Source organism: Pieris brassicae, chromosome 11 (assembly GCF_905147105.1).
Source record: "Pieris brassicae chromosome 11, ilPieBrab1.1, whole genome shotgun sequence".
Taxonomy (NCBI): Eukaryota; Metazoa; Arthropoda; class Insecta; order Lepidoptera; family Pieridae; genus Pieris; species Pieris brassicae.
Window position 1 is genome coordinate 1,578,080 of NC_059675.1, and position 25,005 is coordinate 1,603,084.

The following is a 25,005-nucleotide window of genomic DNA, read 5'->3' on the forward strand; positions in this document are numbered from 1 at the left end:
TTTTCATGTGATGGTATTAACCTTTGACGTTGGTGTATGTCTATATATCCAAAGAGATCCTACTGTTATCTATAACCATCTATAGTCCCATATACTTTGATTGGCCGTTAAGAGCGTCGCTGTCATGGATATTAGTATTGCCAGTAAATAAAAATTAACCATTATAAGGGGAATCATTTGAAATGATGCAAGCTAATTTAATAATTTATTGAAATGTTTTAATAAAACAATGTATACTATACACTTCTAGGCTTAAATAAATGTGACACAAACTTAGTAACAACCGATGTGTTAGGTTTTGTTATCTGTACTATTAATATAATATTTTTTAAGATACCTAGCGATTAAAACCGTTCGATAGAACTTTGCCATTGTTATTAATAATGCAAGGAATAAAAACAATTCCAGTTTAGTTGGATTTTGACATTGACATATTGGTAGATAGTAAAATTATGTCAGTATGACATTTCAAAATGGTGATGTTAGTTCCAATTTCAGGCGCCGGCCAAGAAAAGTATGTGACACTGTCATTGTCAAGGCATGTCGTTTATTATTATACATCTGTCAAAACTTATTCCCTCTGATAGGTTTGAAATCTATAAATTTACTATAGAATATCTCATTAACAGGTTCTTGTGATGTTTTATATCGTCTTGTTTGAGTCACAAGAATATTTTTCTCTTAATTTCATCATTTTCATGAATGTAAACAAAAACGATGACAAACAGAATTAATTTACAGTTATTTAAAACTTCTTATTAAACGTTTTAATGTATTCTACGTTTTTAATGTAAAAAATGTATATGTTACGCATGAGTCTCATTTCTGTGTAGTCCTCTTTTAAAAATAAGCATACACACGAACTATTAGGAAATTTCCTTGAACATGTAACCTTGGCTGGATTTAACTAGATTTTTTCTTGTTGGCAGCGTCTCTTTTCGGAGAACAAAGAAAAGTTAATAACTGGTGCATTGACCGCGTTGGTCAGTAGTGCGCCCTCTGGGTCCAATCTTACGCCGCGTGAATTGGAAGCTCAGTTTCACGCACTAAGACGATTGTGCGCTAGCAAAGTTGGATTCGCTGCGTTTACTGCGTTGCCTGGGTATGATTTAAATGTATTATATCACATTGGTTAGGTAAAGTTTGTTAATTTGCATACATACATTTAACGTGCATGCCATTTGAAAGACGCTTCTAGATTCATTCATTTTTTATGAGCAAACTATAACTTATTTTCATATTTGAAATTCAGAATTAATATACACTATATTAATCTAACTTTTACAGCAGAAATATCATTCACGTTAAATGAAATACGTAATCAACGTGATCGCGTATTCATTTTCTTGTCTTAAATTCAATTTTACAATGTCCAAATGTTTTAAGAAATGTATCATATTATCGTTCTTTGACGGTGTTCGTGATAAACATGCAAAGTTCCTTCAATGTAATTTATAAGAAAACTTAAAAATCTCTTTAAAAAAACTACGGGCATCAGGTTTAATTGATAGGTAGGTAGTATAAATAAATACATAATAAAAGACTTTTCTTTCTTTTTATTAGATGTTTTTATTTTTTTATTTTGTATAGTTTTCGCGAATGGATAGGCAGTGCCGTTGTATCCGCATTGAGACGCGAGTCTGCCGCGTGTTCGCACGCTGCTTTAGAAGCTGTATGTGCACTATTGCAACCGATGCACGCTGAACCCGATCTGAGGCAGGAACAGCTGAATAAAGCCAGTATGCTGTCCTCACAGCCATTCCTGGAGGGACTACTAGCTATGTGGGCACAGCATATTGTAAGTATATATTTGATATTAGTTATGTTATGTATTTAAAAAAGTATTGTGATACCAAATAATGTAAAAATCATTTTAAAAATTCAGACCGCAGGTAGTGGCGCCCTTGTAGTGGGAGCAATGTTGGATTTCCTTACGTTCTCACTATGTGTGCCATACAGCGAGACTACAGATGGAAAACAGTTTGACCAGCTTCTGGAAATGGTCGCTACAAGAGGACGGGTTATATTTAGACTTTTTGAGGTAAGGAAACAAGCCAGGGTCTGCCGTAACAGTTATCGGCTATTATATTCTTATTTTTTTTTAAGTAAGTTATTTTTTAAAGAAAACACTTATTTACCGGATTGAAGCTATGTATTATTATAAACTTATAATTATTTTACATAATTTTAAGACAAAAGGTATTGAATGTTGAAAGTATCACAGCTGTAGAGAAAGTTGTGTTATCTGTATTTAAGTGTTTTCTCTAAACGTGTAAAAGCTATGACAACAAAAGACAATACTAAGTTATTTTTTTTTAATATTAAAATAATTTGAACATAGCATTATTTGAATGGTGGACTGAAACAGTGCTCATGGATGACCTACGAAGGTGGCAACATAATTGTAGATTGAAAGAAAACAGTTTTTTACCGGATTAAAGCTATATATTATATATAATATAATATCTATATAAACTTATAATTATTTTACATAATTTTAAGACAAAAGGTATCGAATGTTGAAAGTATCACAGCTGTAGAGAAAGTTGTGTTATCTGTATTTGTTTCCCCTGAGTTGGTATATTTGTATAATTATAAGTTTAAAATAATACAAATAGCTATAATCCGGTTAAAAATTGTTTTCTTTCAATGTGTAAAGCTATGTTAACCAAAGACAATACTATGATTGTAGATTTTTATTCGACTATTATTTCCAGCATCCGTCTCATGCGATAGTGAAAGGTGCTGGACTAGTAACGAGGGCGTTAGTCGAAGAAGGCAGCGGTGGGGTTGGTACCAGGATTCAAGGCCTGGCGTTAGCCGAAGCGGCCCTGCCCAGACATTTGCTTACAGCTCTGTACGACCAGACCAGACCTCGGCATGGAAATTTGGCCAGACTACACCACAGGCATTTGGCAAGGCATCTAGTTGCGTTGTGGCTGGTCGATCATCCACCTGCAGCGGATTTGTTGAGGAGAATTATGGTGAGAATTTTATCTGCACTTCGTGACAAATAAGGCTATAATTATAATATAAAATATCAACCATTTTTTTAAATATATTCTCAATACAAATAAGTTATTTGTATCCTGACTATAGCGCCATCTGTCAAATGTCTGATTGAAAAAAAATGTTTTTTTAAAGAAAACACTTTTTAACCGGATTGACGCTATGTATTATTATAAACTTATAATTATTTTACATAATTTTAAATTTCTCCCGACGTATTATAAGTTTATAATAATATATAGCGTCAATCCGGTTAAAAACTATTTTCTTTAAATGTGTAAAAGCTAATTTAGCTAACAAAAGGCAATACTATGTGCAAAATAAATTTTATTTGAATTTATTTAAAATAGTGATACTTTAAGATGTGTACCCGTCACTATCATAACCGTTGTAACACTCCAATAAAATACTAAAGCAGAAAAATTAATTGACCTGAAATAATTATATGTAATAACTGTTTCCAAATAAAAATATTTCTTAGATATTTAAGTAAAAAACATTCCCATATAAATAAATAGATAAAATATTGCAGCGCTCATTATTTTTTCAGCCATCAGGTCTTCTAGCGTTTCTAGAATCGGCTGATGCTCCACCAGCGGCCGTGTTGGAAGAGGAGGCTTTGCAGGAACGAGATAACTTACAATTGGCTCAGGCGGTGACGAAACCACGGACGGGCAAACACTGGGACGCTGTTAAGTACGTCGAAAAACATTTGGAGGTGAGTTTAGTAGTATTTTTTTATTGCACAACGTGATAAAATACATAATTTGAAGGTAAAAAAAAATATTTTTTTTAAGTATTTTTCTAAGCCAAACAGAGTCATCCGGAAACTTTGGCTTAAACAATTGAATTTTATAATCCTTGATACTATGCAGTACTAAAGCTATTTTTATCAATTTGAATTGAAAAAGTATCAAGTATATGTTCTGGAGACTTGTCTCTCATACCATTGTTTTCTTATCATTCGCGATTTTAATCAATATGGCAGTTTCTTATATTTTTTTATGACTCACTCTTGCATAGCGTTGACGAGCAGTGTTAGCTTCTCGACTGTTACCCCTTGTAGATTCCATTTTTCTTTCAGTTTTCACTTTTCAGACTTTCTTTATATGTGCGCATTTAACAAACGCTCGAACGGTGAAGGAAAATATCGTAAGGCATCCGGCTTGACTTATACCCAAAAAGTCGGTGTGTCAGGCACAGGAGGCTGATGACTTACTTATAAGATTGACAAATGATCGTGAAATAGATACAGGCTGAGGCTTAGACCTAAAAAGGTTTCAGGGCCACTGATTCATTTATTTTAGCATATATTTTTTTTAATGAAACCCTTAAGTTCAATGTTGCCATATACACGGTACCCTTTACTTAGCTAAGATTTTTTGCAGCATTACACCGCAATGGCTTTACAGCACTGGGCCCAAAGGGCCCGCAGTACGGACCCTCGGAAGGAAATACAAGCGCGTCCCGTGGTATTGCGCAGACGCAGGGAACGTCTCAAATCAACTGCTAATTGGCCGTTATTCTACTATCAGTTTCATAAGGATCACGCTTTGCCTAATCTCATTTGGAATCACACCGTAAGTTTTTATATTGTATATTCTACTAGCGGACCCAACAGATATTTCAAGCGATTAGGTTATTGAACAAAGTATGAAAGTACAGACTGCAGCCCCTGCCATCCATAAACCATCCAGGGAGCCACCTAAACGCATACAAAAATTCATTCTAATCGGTGCAGCCGTTTATGAGGAGTTTATTGACATACACACCTACAGTTGAATTATATATACGCAGAAGATTAGTACGTTGAATTAGAAAACATGATTTTCATAGTATGAGAGTTAATTATAACTAGTCTGGCCATAGATACTGTGACATAAAAATGTTTCTTTTTTTTCAACTTTTTAATTATTTTGAATTTGGAATACAATATGTATTGTTACGAGCTAGGGGATCGGATAGAAAAGGCCGTGGATTTATTCAAGGGTTTATTTCTTGAAAAATCAATGAGGAATTTATGGGCACAAATTAATTGCAGAAATGCACTTAAAACACACAAAAACAGTCACTAATTACTTCACTTATGCACACTTCACACAGTACTTTATCACTTGTAATCACTTTATTCGCACTTTATCGCTTCGGTGTTCCTCTCGTGTAATCGCATTCAAAACTAAAGGCGACTAGTCGCGTTTCGGCTCGCTTATATATCCCTGGGAATAATTCTAAACAATATTCGAGAACTTTCTAGGCGGGCTTGCTACTGAGTAGCGATTGCACAATTCTAGAACGTCCGCACTCTTTGTCTCTTTCGCACGTTGCTCCGTCCTTGTCGTACGGCGTTCTAGAGTGCTCGTCTAGTTTCGAGAAAGTTCTGATCTTCTCTCTCTCTCTCTCGTATCAATTCGTCCTTGTCTCACACCTAGAAAGTTCGGTCTAGAATATTCCTTCATCAAAGGGGTATAACTAGGCCTGAAAACGCCTGAAAATGGGTCTCCTGAAAACTGCACCACTCGACTACACATGTTCTGAAACTGACTGAAAAAAATGATTCAGCTTCCTGAAAACTAGGGTAACATTATGGAAATTACAATTAACTAATATGTGATTGAGCCTCTCCTGAAACGGTCAGAAATCATATTTCAGCCTGCTGAAAAGTTCTCTAAGTAGTGGAAAAATCTAGAAACATTGTAGTCGACCCGTCTTCGTAACAATATCATCATTACCGATGTAAAAATTGACACGATGGAAGAACACTACAAGAAGCAAAATGATAAAGTGTACGCTCACAATTCTAAGAAGCTGCTCAAGTGGTCGGATAGGTACAACGTGGTCATCATCCTGCAGTCAGCGATGGTTTGGTGGTGTCTTATCAAGGAGTCGCAAGAGTACATTTTTGTGAGAAAGCAGTGTAAACTTCAGCCGAGTGTATCAAGATACACTTTGGCTGAAGTTCACAATTGTATCTTGATACAGTCTTGGACCATGTTGTGAAACCTCTCAGCAATACACTTTTTAAAAATATCCAGCAGGATTCTCCATCTTGTAACAAGGCAAGAACTACCCAAGCCTGGCTTGAAACCAACGTTCCGGACTGTATTTGAGCTGAAAACTGGCCCTTATCTACCAGACCTCAACCCTTTAGACATCTGACTATGGTCAGTTTTAGAGGACATGGCCTCTAAACGACACGGCGACATTGCGTATTTTACTCTTTTGAGCAAGCGGTGACAAAATTCTCATGGAAACAGTGCGTAAATACATAGATTGGTGGCCAAACACATTAAAGGCCTGGCAAAGGTGGCCTTTTCGAATAGAATATTTTTTATTATTTGCTGAGACCTAATTAAATAATTTTAATAATATTACTTCAAAAAATGCATTTTCTTCACATAATAAAAAAGTAACTTAGTACTGCTGCACTCACAAATCCCACTCCGGATCTGTAAGCACGGAATTAAAATGATCGAATCGTTAAGAATTATAAATAGCCTTGAAATAATTTACACTGGCTGATCATCTGTGCCCTAACACTCAGTCCCAAGTTCTTGAAAAAAATCCTTTAACTAATGTAATAATTTATGTAATATATATATATATATCTAATAGAACATGATGACAAATATCTTTCAGACAAGGGAAGAACTTCGGAATGCCCTTGAAAAAGAGCTCCGTGACTTCTCAGCTGATAGAGAGGTAGCTGGAACTACTCTCACATCCTGGAATCATGCCGAGCTAGAAGTGCACTACCAGTGCCTTCAAAATGAGGTCAAAATTGGTGACTACTATTTGAGGATACTGCTGGAACAGAAGGATAATGATGACAGTCCTATACGGAAGTCGTAAGTTGTTTTTAGCTATGGTCTTATTCCTGTTTCTACAATACATAATAGTTGTTTTAGATACTTAATGTTTTGTCTTCATTAACTTAACTTAAAAAAATATGCTAAAATTAAGGAGTGCACATGCAGTTCATATTACCGCCAGCATGGTGTTAGGGCTTCCCTGCACGTCAGAGATACAGTTTTCAATTTAAATTTTCGTTTCATGTCAGCTGTTTGTAATTTCTATGTTCTAATATAATTAAGTGTACAATTTATAACATAATATTTTCATGTATTTTTAAGTGTTTGTAGAAATTATTATATAACCAAAGTTAAAGACTCTTGTATCAGGATTAAAAAGTGAGAATTGTTTTTTATTTAAAACCTTTAAAGTTTTATATTTTTTAACTTTTACGTAGATGCCAAACCTATGAACATCGTACGACTCCACTACAATTCGTAAATTTTATTTTAGGTACGAATTCTTCAATGACCTCTATCACCGGTTTTTGTCAACCCCAAAAGTGGAAATGAAATGTATGTGTTTGCAAGCGATGACTATTGTGTATGGGAGGTACTACGAGGACATTGGCCCCTTTGCCGATACTAAATACATTGTGCAAATGTTAGATAGAGTAAGTTAATTAAAAAATATCAATGTGATGTTATTATTTCGCCTTTTTACCAAAAAATTGCGGGTACCCGGGTGTAAGTACCCGCAATTTTTTGGTATAGAAATCAGGCAAATTTAAGCGATTTTTATTTTTAAATTAAAGAAATTAAATTATAAATACTTTTTCATTATAACTTTAAATTCTGATGAGTTGTAATGACGTCCTTATGTATTTGGTGGCTAATCAACGTACAAAAATCCTCGGAACAGTGAGGTCGCTCCGCGAAGCCTGTGAAGTGCCCGGGAGACTTCTGTGCTTCTGGAAGGAGTTAGGCTGGCTAAATTAGCCAGGGCTTCTACGCACAACGGACCGACTACGCATCTAAGTGCGGAAATTGAGTCCACCCTACCTTACCTTACCTTATGTATTAGTGTTAAGGTGTATATTGTAGAGACCTCGGGGTTTTTCGATGACATTACTAAACCCGAACTCAAATTAACTTTATTCATATAGGAGCTTTGATATGAGTCAACCAAATTAAATAAAATACAGAATAACAAGAAACTTATCAATGTTAATTTTAATTATTAACAGTTATTTATTTTAATTATTAATTTTAATCCTTAATTTTAATAACTCTTCTTTTAGTTTTAGTCTTTAATCTTATTCCGAGTTTGTGACTGTTTATATATTTTGATAAAAATTAAAACTTTAACCAAATTTCGATATATTTTACTTTAATTTTACTTTATTTCGGTAAACATTGATATCGGTATCGACGATATTTCTATAACGGTATCGTTATCGAAGCTTAAATGAAATAAGATCAATGTTGAAAGAAAACACTTTAACCGGAATGAAGCTATGTATCATTAGAAACTTATAATTATATTACATAAATTTAAATTTAAAATTTTTCCGACGTTTCGCGTGCTTTACAGCGTGCATGGTCACGGTGACCATGTGATACTAGATGTGATATTACGGTGATAATGTATAATAATACACAGCTTCAGTCCGGTTAAATAGTGTTTTCTTGAAATGTGTTAAAGCTATGTTAACAAAAGACTAACATCAATATTTTTTTTTTATAATAATGATAATTTGTTTCAGACATGCGATCGAATGGAGAGGGATAGGCTGGTGCAGTTCCTGGCGAAATTAATATTACATAAGAAGAATGTCAGTGAAATCTTAGAATGGCATGGTATACGGTACGTTTTCATTTTAGTTTTATTGCGGCAAGAGAAGAGCAAATTACGAAGGCTAAAGACGGAGAAAAAAAAATTAAACTGATTTATTTAAAAATAAAATTACGATTTAAAATATAATTAAAATACGGAAATTGAATGCACATTAAATATGGACATAATAAGGCTCGAAGTGGCAACAATTGCTGACACAATGCAACGTGAGGCTCATTTAAGTTGCGACATACGAATTCCGCTGACACCATTTTGTACATATTTTTGTATGTTTGTAATGAATACGCTCAAAAAGTACTGGGCCGATTTAAAAAATTCTTTCACCAATAGAATGCTGCACTCTTCCAATTTGGCATAGGCTACATTGCATTTTGAAAAAAATTACGGATCCTTAGTAAAATTGGAACAATGCAACCGTAGGTGTAGAAAAATTAGTCTTAAAATGTCTTTCGTCGAATGCGCTGCCGAAACTATTAGCGATAGAACAAAATAATGTACAACAGTATTGAAGAATATCATAATGTCTACAAAAACCTCCTCGGTAGCATATGTCCAACTGTTGTAGTTATGTCACTACAACAACTTTTTTCTAAAAATAAATAATTGTCTATCCCGTGCGAAGCCGGGGCGGGCTGCTAGTTCTTAATATATTGGCGAAATGCAGATTCCATGGTATAGGGCTACGTAACAAGCGTACCAATTCTTACAACGCTGGTACGCACTCGCTGGCTCTGCCATTGAGGGTGGCGGGTATCATTTAACATAATACGAGTTTTTTGCCCGTTTGTCCTGTCCTACAAAAAAAGCGTAGTTTTTATCGAATCATTAATAAAATAAACATGTTTAATTAATTAATTGAAAATATTCGCTGAGCTCCTTCTCTATCTTCCTTTAAACTTCTTCTGTACAAACATTACCTGTCCACATCGTAACCCTAGCTTTCTTACTAACTACTAACTGACGTCAGACTTATCTTAAATTATCGTGATTTATGTGTCTTTTTACTTTATATTTTTAATGTATCATCTTTTTAGTTTAGATTGTTTTTTTTGTTCCTGTTTAGTTTTGTCTTAATGTGTATAACAAGTACTTCTTGCCTATCTCATGTAATTTAATAAATTAAGAAAAACACTTTTTGAACGGATTAATGCTATGTATTATTATTAAAAACTTATAATTATTTAAATGTTTTCCCGACGTTTCGCGTGCTTTTCAGCGTGCGTGGTCACGGTGACTAATTTAGTACATTTTTATTTATTATATATATCGCTCGTAAGCGATAAGGCCGCCAGTTACCCTCCTTTTGATTTAATTATGTTCAATTTTTTTTATATTGTAGTTAACGAAGTGTAAATAAATAAATAATAAAAACTGAATGTATAAGGCAATTTCTGCCTGTAATATGTCAGTCTGTGTAATGACTTAATTGACTTAATGACTTGGATACTGGGGCAAAATGGGGCAGAGGGTGTCTATGCGTTCGGTCTTAAGCCTCGGTATTTCACCTCGCTCCAAGTCTTTTCGGCACTTTTTGCCTCCTGCAACTGTAAACTGTAATGCCTCCACGCTTAAGCTTTTCCTTGCGGGTTCCAATTAAGGGCCTGCTTGGGAATATGATTGTGATCCCTTCAGAGTGTATGGCCTATCCATTCTATCCTATCTGGCCTATCATATCGTGTCGCTTGATCTGCTGGCTGATCGGGGTTTCTCGGCAAAATGGACTCCATATATATTAGTGTAATATATGTATTACGAATTTTGTATTTAAACATATATTTGTATACTCAAACCTTGTTATACAGGTGTATACTAAATTGTGCATTTTTTTTTAGAATTCTAGTTGACCTAATGACCTTGGCACATTTACATACATCGCGCGCGATGGTGCCAACTCAATCAAACGTCATCGAAGGTCCAGCGCAGACGAGCGATGGAGATAGGGAGTGGTATTATAATCTGGAGAAAGGAGAGAAGGTTGTCAGAAAGGGGCCTGTTAGTTTTCAACAGGTATATATGATATTATCTTTTTGATACACACAAACATGTGTATACAAGAAGAAAATAGTTGATTTTATGGTTATTAACAGTATCAGTAGAAAATATTTCAAAAGAAGTTTCATATTTATACAAATGTAAAATTTAAAGAAAACAATTTTTAACCGGATTATAGCTATTTGTATTATTTTAAACTTATAATTATACAAATATACCAACTCAGGGGAAATTAATACAGATAACACAAGTTTATCTACAGCTGTGATACTTTTGACATTCTACACCTTTTGTCTTAAAATTATGTAAAATAATTATAAGTTTATAATAATATATAGCTTTAATCCGGTAAAAACCGTTTTCTTTAAATGTGTAAAATTGCAAAATTAACTAATAAACTAATAGCAAAATTATTGCAACGTAGTGAACAGACCAAGTTTCAACAAAATCGGTTTAGTGGTTTTTAAGGTCTTTCTCTTTTTACGATCTTTTGGTGAACATTATGTAATATTGACAGGTATTAAAAGTTTTTGAAGAAATTTAGACTAAAAGTACTAAAAGAATGTTAGGAATGTGAATAATGATAAAGACTAGATTATCTCACAAGAAAATGTTTATTCCAGCTAAAAGATCTATACAAATCAGGGGAAATCAACAACAAGACGAAATGCTGGGCCAACAGTATGGAAGGTTGGAGAGCGGTGGCCGGTATACCACAACTCAGATGGAGCATCGCCGCTCGAGGACCACCAGCCCTCACTGAGACGGAGTTGGCAGCGACTGTACTTGACTTACTTATAACCTGCTCTAAGTATTATCCTAGCAGGTAACTATACGCGATTGTACTATTAACATAAGTTATGATAGTCTGTGTCATATTGTCTATGAAACTCCTGTTGGAATGTCAAAGTTTTAATGTTCCAAATTTAATATGTTTTGTCTATGATCTTAATTTATGAAAAACGTTCCGTAGTTGCGTTGTGTTTATCTTGTATTTATTCAATTAATATGTGGACCTGATATTGTATTTTTTTGGAATAATCTATAATAATAATAATAATAAATAACTCGAGCAGTTGAGCAATTATAATTATTAAATTAGAATACAAGACCTTTTCGTTCTTGTTGTCATATACTTCTTTCAGTAGTAATTAAAATGGAAAATCTGTTATTGGTATAATTTGGAATGCAATAAATTAAAAAAAAAAAAAAGATAAAAGCAGCGTGAGACAAGGCTGATGGCATTTATAAACTATTTCAAATTATGTTACAGTGACTATAAAACACAATATAAATTTAAAGAAAACACTTTTTTACCGGATTGAAGCTATGTGTATATAATTTTAAATTTTTCCCGACGTTTCGCGTGCTTTACAGCGTGCGTGGTCACGGTGACTGTTGGAGGCGTTGAATGTCAAAAAGTATCACAATTGTTGATAAAGTTGTATTATCTGTATTTATATCCCCGGATTGATAAAAAAATAAAATTTAAAATTATGTAAAATAATTATACGTTTATAATAATACATAGCTTCAATCCGGTAAAAAAGTGTTTTCTTTAAATGTGCAATAGCTATGTTAATAAATGAAAATAATATAAATTGTTATAATATTTAATTATGTTATATATTGGTTTTAAAAATGAAAATTCATAATTTCAAGAGCGCCAAATTCTTCTCACGTGTCCCGCCTGTAAACAAACGTTAATTATTGTCAAATTACAAATATCCGATATAGAGTAGTCTTCGACGAAATGAAACTCCGAGTCAGTACAGTCAGGCCGTCAATTGCACTAATCCTGTCCTCCTGTATCCGTATATGTATTTTTAATTATGGACCGTTTCATAAATTAATGATTAGTTACAAGTATTTTTACACCATAACGTTTTTTAAAGTAAAAATGTTTTATATAAACTCTCGATAAGAGTGCATTTTTCATTCAGTCAAATAGCTTATGTAATGATCGCAATTTGTCATCACATAACTTAAGCCATTTTATTTATTTACTCAAGTCATATAATATCTATATCTACGGGTTACAAGGTCTTTTATCTAAAATATTTGTCAAGTTAAATATAAATGCTCAAAAAATAAAAATACTAGGATATTTTGTTGAGTAGAATATAGGCACTTAACAATGTTTTCTTTAAAATTGACCAGCCCGCTATTGAATTTTATCCAGCTCCGGATAAGTACTATTTAATCCATTATAATCGTGAAGCGATTTGCTCCAATTCAAACAATTTGTATGACTCAAAAGTTTGCGATTATAAAGAGTTGGGAAGCGTTTCTTGCCAGTGCTTCTTGTCCGCTCTACGCCTTTGAATTGCGAACTGATAGTAAATGTTAATTTTACATCAATTTAACATATGTTGACGTTCATAAGTGTACTAAGTTACCAATATTAAGTTATTTTGAGTTGAGTTGAAGAATTCTAAAGAGTGGCCTGAACCTTTACTCAAAGAAGGGTTACGTAAAACACTGTGCTGTGATTGTAAATTACGATCTAATTTTAGGGATGAGGAAGATGCAGTAATAAGACCTCTTCCGAGGGTGAAGCGGCTGTTATCGGAACCGGCTTGTTTGGCGCACGTCGTTCAACTCTTATTGACCTTTGATCCTATACTTGTGGAAAAGGTGGGTTTGAGATGTTTTAATAGGAAATATTCTGTTAAGAAGTTTTAAGTAGTTGTTGTATTAGGTGGGCTTAGGGTTATTACAATATAAGGTGACAATTGGTTGCTTCTATGGTAAAAGGCTTTATGGGGAGTCAATGGAGAATGTAGAAACATTGTATATGAAAGTCTACCTCTGTTAGAAACATTTTAAGTTTTTTTTTTAATGATAGGTAATGGCGTAAAGACTGATTTTGATTTTGAATGTTTGATCTTAAGAACATCATCCATTCCTCAATAGGGAAGTTATGCAACATTTTTGAATTTATGCAGCTGACTGAAAATAAATTACGTAGCCTACCTTTTAAGTAGCTCCATACGAACGTATGGAACAACAACTATTCTACCCCATAGAAACTGTTCGCTTGGCAAATAGAATCAATTTTTTTTACATTTTCCCTACATAAAAACCTCTTTTTTATGTAGATAAAATGGTTTATATTGTCAGGTGGCAACACTGTTATACGAGGTGATGCAGGACAACCCAGAAATTTCAAAACTTTACCTCACCGGAGTATTTTACTTCATGCTGCTCTATACTGGTTCTAATTTATTGCCGATCGCTCGGTTCCTGCGACTTACGCATATGAAGCAAGCTTTTAGAGCTGATCAGGTGATAAAAACATATTTTTTTTCTACTTATGATTTTGAAACTATATAACATTCTTATTTGTATCTGTGAAATATGTCAAACTTCGTTCAGAAACAATGGTTTGAGAGCTCTTGCAAATATTTTTTTTAATTCTAGGTTATATAATAATCTTTGTGTACATCCATAGTGTAAGGATTTAATTTAGATAACATTTTATTTATAATATTTATTTTGACATAATACGAATCTATGTAGATTGAGTTTTGCAGTTTGCAATACTACTATAAAAGTAAAACTCATGTAAGTGAAGTTTGTATGAGAGAAAAATCTTTAAACTTTTAAAAAGCAGAGATTATTTCATAATGTTTTTCAACCTCATGCAATAAAAGAAATTTTCACAACAGTTATACGCAATTATGAACGTATTTTGTATACGCGTTTAAGTAAATTATCATTGACGTAGTATTGTCTTTTGTTAACATAGCTTTTAAAGAAACATTTAAAGAAAATTATAAAAATTATGTAAAATAATTAAATAATAAAAGTGTTTTCTTTAAATATCATTAACGTATCTATTAGCGAACTATTGTGTAACATAGTATAAATATACTCATTATATATTTGGAGACATAAAATAATAGCGTGTATTTAACCCGCATATCGAAGGATGGGTAAGCGCGCCCCTGGTATGATAAATAATTTTTTTTTTTAATTATTCTTTTTAATTTTGATATACATCTTTTCCCGTTCACAGTCGACATCAGATATAATGCAGAGATCGATTCTCGGTCAATTATTGCCTGAGGCGATGGTCTGTTATTTGGAGAACCATGGCTCCGAAAAATTCGCCCAAATCTTCTTAGGCGAGTGGGATACGCCAGAGGCAATATGGAACTCTGAAATGAGGTATATGACTATATATAAATGACTTTTGCAGGCAAGGTATGCCGGTTTTCTCACCATGGTTTTTTTCCCTACATGCGTATTCCAAATGCGCATATAAACAGAAAGTCGTTAAGAGATGCAGGCTCAAGCTAATAGATAAACCTAAAAAGTACCGAGTTTATTACCAAAACAATGGTATCTCTATATCTCTAGACATATCTATATCTATCTATCTATAGATACCATTGTTTTGGTTAAAAACATCAATATTTTTTTAATGGCATAAGTTCAACATTTATAAATTTTTAAAAGTAAGGTGAAATTAGTTTTAGTATTCATTGATTTTTAAAATTAAGTTTTACACCTTAAAGGCAATAAAAGCATTCAACTCTGGACATCAAGAATTCGGATTGAGTAGTATTGTGACCCAAAATGTGTCATGGCCTTCGTAACGAGATTTTCATAGATTTTAATAACATCAAAGTGTCTTTGAAGTCAAAGAGTCTTCGGTCTCTTTCTGGCGAATTGTGTATACGCTGTGTTGAAAAGAGACAGATTGAATTGCAATTGGACTGATTTAAGGATTATCGTTTCAGACGCATGCTTATAATGAAGGTATCAGCGCATATAGGTGAATTCACGCCGCGACTAAGAGCGCACATAGCGGCTCGTTACCCGTACTTGGCGATCCCAGCGGTCAGATATCCTCAACTCAGTCACGAGCTGTTCTGCAATATGTTCTATTTGCGCCATTTGTGCGACGAACACAAGTTCCCGGATTGGCCTATACCGGATCCGGTATGTATATATGGTTTTTTTTCCTAAAAATTCAAAGTTATACAAAATCCTAGCGTGCGCGACAGCTGTCGTGTGCGCACGTCTTAAATAAAAGAAAATCATGTATCCACTCAAATTTAATCAAAATCGTTCCAGCCTTTTTGAGGAGCTTAATTACAAATACACACATTGAAATTTATTTGTAGATACACTATTCTTTGTGTTATATGTGAAAAAACATACTAATGTAGTTTAAAATTGTTTCTTTCTAATTAAGATTTCTAAGTATAGGATCCCATATGGAGTCCTTAAATTTTTAATATTTTGCTGTCTATGATAGATTTTATAGTTCGAAACGTCGAAAATCGTTTTTTACCTATAACATACTCCAATTTAAATCACATATAGGGAAGACATATATGAAATAAATACATGTATAAAAATTTTAACTTATGCAGCAATTGCAGTGACGATCATTATATATCGATATAATCAAACACAAATGTTTATTATTTCTACAAGTATTAAAATAAATTATAATAGTCTTTTTTTCAAGTGCATTTTCTGGATTGATGTACTCCATGCTATTATGTTCAACAATAGTAGACGACATCCGTCAGAGTGAAAGTCTCCTCCAAATTCTTTCGCTTGTCCCGCACCCCCCTGCCATTTATCAATCCTTCCCACTGTCCCTTTTATTTGATCATCCCAGGTTTCTGGTGGGCGTCCACACTTTATTCTTCCCACTAGGCCATTTCAAGTAAAGAGTATTTCTGCTCATTTGTCATCAGTCACGCGGGCAATGTGACCGGCACATTTCCATTTTAACTTTTTGGATGTGTTGCGACCTCTGTCACCGTATATAATTAAAAGCTATATATGCTATATATATTTTAATACTTTTTACTAGGTGGGTCTTCTTAAGGACGTGTTAGAGGCGTGGCGTCGCGAGGTAGATAAAAAGCCAGCGTCGATGACAGCGGAACAAGCGTATATGGTGCTGGGGCTGAGTGGGAGTGGGCCGCAGGATGAAGCGGCTGTTCGGAAAGCCTATTACAAGTTGGCACAGCAGTATCACCCTGATAAGAATCCTGAAGGACGGGTAAGAGATTCACACATTAAGGCGGCCCCCTCTTTCATTTTGACATAAATTATTGGACATTAATAAGTTTATTCTTTCCATTTTGTTCATCAACAGCTTAAAGTTTTTATGGGGATTACATATATTTTACATTTAGATTGATGGTTTAATAATTAAGCGACAATGTAGTTTTGATCCTAAAACTCATTGTACGAGCCAAGGCCGTACATTTTGCTCACTCAGGCTTACTTAGAATTATAAGCGTGATGATCCCTATGTACGTGCCAAGGTTCGGACATTTTGCTCACTCAGGCTTACTTAGAATTATAAGCGTGATGATCCCTATGTACGTGCCAAGGTTCGTACATTCGCTCACTCAGGCTTACTTAGAATTATAAGCGTGATGATCCCTATGTACGTGCCAAGGTTCGGACATTTTGCTCACTCAGGCTTACTTAGAATTATAAGCGTGATGATCCCTATGTACGTGCCAAGGTTCGTACATTCGCTCACTCAGGCTTACTTAGAATTATAAGCGTGATGATCCCTATGTACGTGCCAAGGTTCGGACATTTTGCTCACTCAGGCTTACTTAGAATTATAAGCGTGATGATCCCTATGTACGTGCCAAGGTTCGGACATTCGCTCACTCAGGCTTACTTAGAATTATAAGCGTGATGATCCCTATGTACGTGCCAAGGTTCGGACATTTTGCTCACTCAGGCTTACTTAGAATTATAAGCGTGATGATCCCTATGTACGTGCCAAGGTTCGTACATTCGCTCACTCAGGCTTACTTAGAATTATAAGCGTGATGATCCCTATGTACGTGCCAAGGTTCGTACATTCGCTCACTCAGGCTTACTTAGAATTATAAGCGTGATGATCCCTATGTACGTGCCAAGGTTCGGACATTTTGCTCACTCAGGCTTACTTAGAATTATAAGCGTGATGATCCCTATGTACGTGCCAAGGTTCGTACATTCGCTCACTCAGGCTTACTTAGAATTATAAGCGTGATGATCCCTATGTACGTGCCAAGGTTCGTACATTCGCTCACTCAGGCTTACTTAGAATTATAAGCGTGATGATCCCTATGTACGTGCCAAGGTTCGGACATTTTGCTCACTCAGGCTTACTTAGAATTATAAGCGTGATGATCCCTATGTACGTGCCAAGGTTCGTACATTCGCTCACTCAGGCTTACTTAGAATTATAAGCGTGATGATCCCTATGTACGTGCCAAGGTTCGGACATTTTGCTCACTCAGGCTTACTTAGAATTATAAGCGTGATGATCCCTATGTACGTGCCAAGGTTCGGACATTCGCTCACTCAGGCTTACTTAGAATTATAAGCGTGATGATCCCTATGTACGTGCCAAGGTTCGGACATTTTGCTCACTCAGGCTTACTTAGAATTATAAGCGTGATGATCCCTATGTACGTGCCAAGGTTCGTACATTCGCTCACTCAGGCTTACTTAGAATTATAAGCGTGATGATCCCTATGTACGTGCCAAGGTTCGTACATTCGCTCACTCAGGCTTACTTAGAATTATAAGCGTGATGATCCCTATGTACGTGCCAAGGTTCGGACATTTTGCTCACTCAGGCTTACTTAGAATTATAAGCGTGATGATCCCTATGTACGTGCCAAGGTTCGTACATTCGCTCACTCAGGCTTACTTAGAATTATAAGCGTGATGATCCCTATGTACGTGCCAAGGTTCGTACATTCGCTCACTCAGGCTTACTTAGAATTATAAGCGTGATGATCCCTATGTACGTGCCAAGGTTCGGACATTTTGCTCACTCAGGCTTACTTAGAATTATAAGCGTGATGATCCCTATGTACGTGCCAAGGTTCGTACATTCGCTCACTCAGGCTTACATAGAATTATAAGCGTGATGATCCCTATGTACGTGCCAAGGTTCGTACATTCGCTCACTCAGGCTTACTTAGAATTATAAGCGTGATGATCCCTATGTACGTGCCAAGGTTCGGACATTTTGCTCACTCAGGCTTACTTAGAATTATAAGCGTGATGATCCCTATGTACGTGCCAAGGTTCGTACATTCGCTCACTCAGGCTTACATAGAATTATAAGCGTGATGATCCCTATGTACGTGCCAAGGTTCGTACATTCGCTCACTCAGGCTTACATAGAATTATAAGCGTGATGATCCCTATGTACGTGCCAAGGTTCGTACATTCGCTCACTCAGGCTTACATAGAATTATAAGCGTGATGATCCCTATGTACGTGCCAAGGTTCGTACATTCGCTCACTCAGGCTTACTTAGAATTATAAGCGTGATGATCCCTATGTACGTGCCAAGGTTCGTACATTCGCTCACTCAGGCTTACATAGAATTATAAGCGTGATGATCCCTATGTACGTGCCAAGGTTCGGACATTTTGCTCACTCAGGCTTACTTAGAATTATAAGCGTGATGATCCCTATGTACGTGCCAAGGTTCGGACATTTTGCTCACTCAGGCTTACTTAGAATTATAAGCGTGATGATCCCTATGTACGTGCCAAGGTTCGTACATTCGCTCACTCAGGCTTACATAGAATTATAAGCGTGATGATCCCTATGTACGTGCCAAGGTTCGTACATTCGCTCACTCAGGCTTACATAGAATTATAAGCGTGATGATCCCTATGTACGTGCCAAGGTTCGTACATTCGCTCACTCAGGCTTACATAGAATTATAAGCGTGATGATCCCTATGTACGTGCCAAGGTTCGTACATTCGCTCACTCAGGCTTACATAGAATTATAAGCGTGATGATCCCTATGTACGTGCCAAGGATCGTACATTCGCTCACTCAGGCTTACATAGAATTATAAGCGTGATGATCCCTATGTACGTGCCAAGGTTCGTACATTCGCTCACTCAGGCTTACATAGAATTATAAGCGTGATGATCCCTATGTACGTGCCAAGGTTCGGACATTTTGCTCACTCAGGCTTACATAGAATTATAAGCGTGATGATCCCTATGTACGTGCCAAGGTTCGTACATTCGCTCACTCAGGCTTACATAGAATTATAAGCGTGATGATCCCTATGTACGTGCCAGGGTTCGTACATATTGCTCTTTTAAAATCGTGACAATTTCCTATGTTTGTACATGCCATGGCTGTACATTTTGATCACTTATAAGCGTGACGATTTCCTAAATCGTCACAGTTACACCCCGATAGCATAGCCAGACGTAAGCATTCTCTTTGACTGTTGAAACTGCATTCATTCGGTACATAGCATTACGTCATATTGTGGTGGAGTGGTTAATATTTAGACTCATAGTTACTTAAAGAAAAGTGTTATGATCCTTTTTAACAGTAGTTTTGATTGGCGTTCCCTTGACAATCTATTTCTTAAAATTCTTACTCATGAAACTTAATTCTGTCACTCCTCCTTTATGGTGCAAAGTATCCTGCTTTGGAACTCTTGATATGAGACAAGTTCGAGTGTGTAGAATTATTCAAGCATCTTTTGGGTATTTCTCTTCTGACTCGTAATTAGTTATTATTTTAGTTCAGCCTTGTATAATTCTAGTGCTACATTCAATTTTATGTTTTTTTTTGTTAATTTTTTTTTTCATGCTAAGGTTACCTGGAGGAAATCGCTTGTAAGCGATTAGGCCGCCCGTTGCCTAATATATTATGTAACATGTAACAAACATTTTATATGTATGTTCAAACTAACATAAATAAAAAATATTTTCACCAAATACATTCTTTAAACAAAATTTACTCAAAATAAACTTTCCCTAACTAAGTTGTGATCTAAAACCGAAGAGAAAAATAATGAGAACCATCTGAGCTTTTAGGAGCTTGATATCAGATGTGCTTGATTTGGATATACAGTCAAAATCTTTTATAACAACATCGAAGGGAAAACTCATATTTGGTCGTAAAAACCGATAGTCGTAACAGCCGATGACGTTGTTAAGTACCTTATACAATAGAATTCAGCCGGGACCTTTGATTTTGGTCATTATAACCGTTATGTTGTTCTAAACGATGTCGTCGTTAACGGTTTTGACTGTAGTTTAAATCTACATGTACAAATCTACGTTAACATTCGCTCGAACGGTGAAGGAAAACATCGTGAGGAAACCGGCTTGCCTTAGACGCCAAAAAGTCGACGGCGTTCGTCAGGCACAGAAGGCTGATCACCTACTTGCCTATTCCATTAACAAATGATCATGAACCAGATACAGAAATCTGAGGCCCAGACCTAAAAAGGTTGTAGCGCCATTGATTTTTTTTTCTTTACTAATACTTTTATTTATAATATAATATTTTGATTACACGATGCACACAACTACCCTTCTATAAGTTTTCTCACTAAGTCAATGTAATTGTGAATGTGTTCTTTGAGAAACTAAAGTATCTTTGAACCGATCTACCTTACTCCTTGTCGATTATAAGTAAATTTATTTTTTACCTTTAAATAATAACCTAGATTAAAATGATTTATGAAACAGTTATTTAATATAGGGCTCATGTGAAAAAAGGGATAAACGGGAGGTATTTTTATATTTTTACAGGATCGTTTTGAGGCCGTAAATCACGCATACGAGTTCCTCTGCAGTCGCAACGTGTGGTCGGGTGACGGACCGAACACTAATAACATATTGCTCATATTACGCACTCAGACCATATTGTTCAAGAGATATTCTGAAGGTAGAGCAAACTTGATATTTATTTAACATAAACTGCAATTTTTCCATGTGTTCATTTATATTTTATCACAGTGTTAATCTGCGACTCTCATCCCTGAGGTACAATGGACATTGTTCATTTAACATTCGCTCGCACGGTTACCATCGTTAGAAGACCGGCATGTTTTAGAGCTAAAAAGTCAACTGCATCTGTCAGGCACAAGAGGCTGATCACCTACTTGCCTATTAGATTGACAAATCATCATATAACACATACCGATCTCTGTGGTCCAGACATGAAAGGTTTATTTTTTACAGTATGTAATCTTGTTTACAGTACTAGCCCCATACAAATACGCGGGTTACAAACAACTCCTGCGCACCATGCAGTTAGAGACGGAGGGTGAGCAATTGTTTGCGGAACAAGACGCATCTGTGGCCCTATTGCCCGCTGCTGCTGAACTTGCGCATGCGACTGTACACTGTTCCGCTTTGAATGCGGAGGAATTGTGTCGCGAGGATGGGTTACAGGTATAACTTGAAATATATTACCTTTATCAAATGTTATTGATTCTAATTAAGTTATGGTGATAAAAACGTGTGTACGTACAAAGTACATATGTGAAACTTCTTTGTATATTTATTATTACTAAGGTAAAAGCCCCAATAGACCACGTATCAGTATATAATCACTCAATGTATTGGTATATCTGTATTCACTTTGTTTACACACTGTATACGTGCTAATGATAATATATATAAATAAATAAAGGCTACTCGAAAAAGCTGATTTTTTTTACTTATATTACGACTGTATTGTGAATAGAAACGTCGTTGCAACTGACAATATCAAAGTCTGAAAACTGTAGTACTACGTAAGGTGTACCTAATATATACCATTTTCGAAAAGTTTTTTTTTTAATTGGCAGGTCCTAAGTTCGGCCCTGTCCCGCTGTGTATCAGTGTTGGGTGGAAGTAAAGCGGACAGTACAGCGGCCCGCGTGTGCGCACATTGCGCTCGTAGCTTCGCTGTTGCTGCCGGTTTTCCTTCTTGTCGCGCTGCTGCTGCTGCTCTGCCAAATCTTGCTGGAGATCTAGTGCCATTACTCAAACGGCCGGTGAGATCCTATAACATTGTTGTTTTAGTCATTTGGCATAATACACTAATTTAAATAGTACTTACGTATTATGTTAAAGGTATGATTTTGTACTGTGCTGTAAAGGTATGACTGTGTACTACTGTGGGGTGCTGCTGCAGAGGTTCAATCCATATTTGTGCTGCAGAAGTAAATTCAACACTCTCGTTAAACGTAAATTAAAAGCTTTTTGTAAATTTGACGAATATTTAAATGAACCTATTCCTTGGGATCGATTTGCTCCTGTTCAAACAATTTGTGTGACTCAAGACTTCTTCTTCCAAGAAGGAAAGTTTCTTGCCAGTTCTTGCCCGCTCTACGCCCTTGACTTGCGAACTGGTAGTAAATTTACATTTAATTTAACTTCTTTTCTGACGTTCATAAGTGTATTTGTTTACCTATATAGTTATTTAGAGTTTGACTTAACACAAGTTCTTCTTGTGTTTAAAAAGAATACTAACACAACATTAGTTCTGTCCATTAGTTCCATACATAAAATCATTTAATAGAACAATATATATTTTTTATACACAGAATGACGTATACGTAATAAATAAGTCTCAAATGGAGACAACAAATGACATACATTCAAATTCAAAATTAATTGTCATTGACAATGATTTTATATAAAAATTACAGCAATTGGGTGATACTGCATGCGCGGGCGCCGAAGCCGTTGCGGCGTTATCAGCTGAACCGACGTGTCGCGTTTTACTAGCGAAGGCCGGTGCCGTTCACGCGCTGTTGCTGCCCGTTCTGCAGTACGACTACACGCTCACCGAAAGTGGTATGGACACGGAGAAAGCGGCTAGCAAACAGGTATTTCAGATATTGATATAAACACACGTTTGTATAAATACGTACGTATAATTTTAATAACGTACACATATACGTGTTTCCTTTTCCTAATTGGTCTTAGTACGGCTGTAACCGGAAAATTGCGAATATTAAATGTGTTTCACTTGTGTCTGAATATGTTCTCTAATATAACTTTACGGCAAAGAACTATAACTATAGCTATATAACTATAACTATAACTTTATCTTAAAATAATAAGCCGATCGCGATCATCTACCTCGCATCTATATATCCTAAACAGGGCCGGATTTAGGGGAGGGAAACCGGGGCTACATCCCCCGGGTCCTCTAGAAAGAAGGGATAATAGACACTTCGGACAAAAAATGTTTGAAATTCCGACTAGTAAACACATTTTTTATATGTTTAGTTAATACTGTAAGAATCTACTTGGTTTCTCAATAAATTATTGATGGAAAAATAATTTGGGGCTAGGGGGACTCCTTTGTTGCCCCGAGGCCTCCAGTCTTCTTAATAGGGTCCTGATCCTCAACACGAAGAAAGTCACACATTTGTCAGTCGTAAGGATAAGGATAATATTAGTATGGGTTATGGACATCTTAACTCGTAATAAGTCACAATCTCGTCTTGAGCGCTGGCAAATATTTCAAAGTGAACAGAAATGGATTTAGTGGCTTCTATATATTTTATGAGTACCTGAGATTCTTTACACGTGCTAATTTTTGCACTGAAATGAAGGAAAATATGGCGAAACCAGGCTTAAGACTATGTGTCAGTCACAAATGGCTAACAACGTAATTTAATATTTTTTTGGAAAATTTAACAATGAATTTCACTCTACTTTGTAGGAGATCGCTAACCGCCTAGCAGTACAATGCGTACGCGCATTGTCCGCATTGTATGGACCTCACGACGAGACTTCCGCAATAGACGACAATGTTAAAGATGCCCTACATCTTCTCCTGACACCATACCTTTGCTCCAAACTTGCCAATCCTGATACGCATGAGGTAAGTTTTTTTATCAGCCCAAAAGTTCAAGATTGATTTTATTTACTTAGAGATACGTTAGAAACGTGCGCGATAATTGATCTTTATTTATGGAGGGTTATTTGAAATTATGATAACGATTTATTAATAGACTTGAATAATTATTAAAATCTTCATCAGTCTTCCACGGTCCGCTTAACAAGACATTTTCTATCGGGAACTGTTGAGTCGACGATGTTTATCAAAGGCCGGGAACCCTCCCTCCATAATGGGTGTCCATGGGTTGCGATGAATGGTCTTTTTAGGCGTTTCCTATGCTATAAAAAGTATACCTTCGAATACTTGTACATAAATACTTTGAATTTTAATAGTTAATTACTATGAACTAGTCATTGATTTAGAAATAATTTAAAAACAGTAAAAAAAATTCAGTCTTCAAATTGCTTCAAAATCATATCATAAAATCTGATAAAAGCCTGGTTGCAGTTGGTTAAAAAAACTTCTCTAAAATAAATATTTTTTCTCGTTTTACTAATATTTTCCATTCACGATATTGTGAAGCGTAAAGCTTTATAGCATATAGCCTTTCTCACTTTATGGTGACACAAATATTGCTCAGAAATTCCTGAGATTAGCCCGTTCCACCAATCAAACTCTTTAGCTGACAATACAATTTAGTAGCTAAAGAATAACAATAAAAAAATGTGTGTGTGTGTCAGCTACAACG

At 35.5% G+C, this 25,005-nt stretch overlaps 1 protein-coding gene across 2 annotated transcripts in view; it reads left to right on the forward strand.

Annotated features, from left to right (window-relative positions):
* Positions 1 to 25,005, forward strand: part of LOC123715891 (dnaJ homolog subfamily C member 13) — a 47,949-nt gene that overhangs the window by 4,600 nt on the left and 18,344 nt on the right. For both annotated transcript variants that reach the window (XM_045671240.1, XM_045671239.1), the window contains exons 8-28: positions 930 to 1,102; positions 1,591 to 1,798; positions 1,886 to 2,041; positions 2,718 to 2,984; positions 3,560 to 3,727; positions 4,398 to 4,589; positions 6,646 to 6,854; positions 7,312 to 7,471; positions 8,564 to 8,664; positions 10,488 to 10,662; positions 11,271 to 11,473; positions 13,164 to 13,284; positions 13,771 to 13,935; positions 14,669 to 14,820; positions 15,396 to 15,597; positions 16,487 to 16,678; positions 21,224 to 21,359; positions 21,675 to 21,868; positions 22,267 to 22,455; positions 23,113 to 23,292; positions 24,138 to 24,299. In XM_045671240.1, coding sequence (XP_045527196.1) covers positions 930 to 1,102; positions 1,591 to 1,798; positions 1,886 to 2,041; positions 2,718 to 2,984; positions 3,560 to 3,727; positions 4,398 to 4,589; positions 6,646 to 6,854; positions 7,312 to 7,471; positions 8,564 to 8,664; positions 10,488 to 10,662; positions 11,271 to 11,473; positions 13,164 to 13,284; positions 13,771 to 13,935; positions 14,669 to 14,820; positions 15,396 to 15,597; positions 16,487 to 16,678; positions 21,224 to 21,359; positions 21,675 to 21,868; positions 22,267 to 22,455; positions 23,113 to 23,292; positions 24,138 to 24,299 — 3,705 coding nt within the window. The remainder of the gene's footprint in view (positions 1 to 929; positions 1,103 to 1,590; positions 1,799 to 1,885; positions 2,042 to 2,717; positions 2,985 to 3,559; positions 3,728 to 4,397; positions 4,590 to 6,645; positions 6,855 to 7,311; positions 7,472 to 8,563; positions 8,665 to 10,487; positions 10,663 to 11,270; positions 11,474 to 13,163; positions 13,285 to 13,770; positions 13,936 to 14,668; positions 14,821 to 15,395; positions 15,598 to 16,486; positions 16,679 to 21,223; positions 21,360 to 21,674; positions 21,869 to 22,266; positions 22,456 to 23,112; positions 23,293 to 24,137; positions 24,300 to 25,005) is intronic.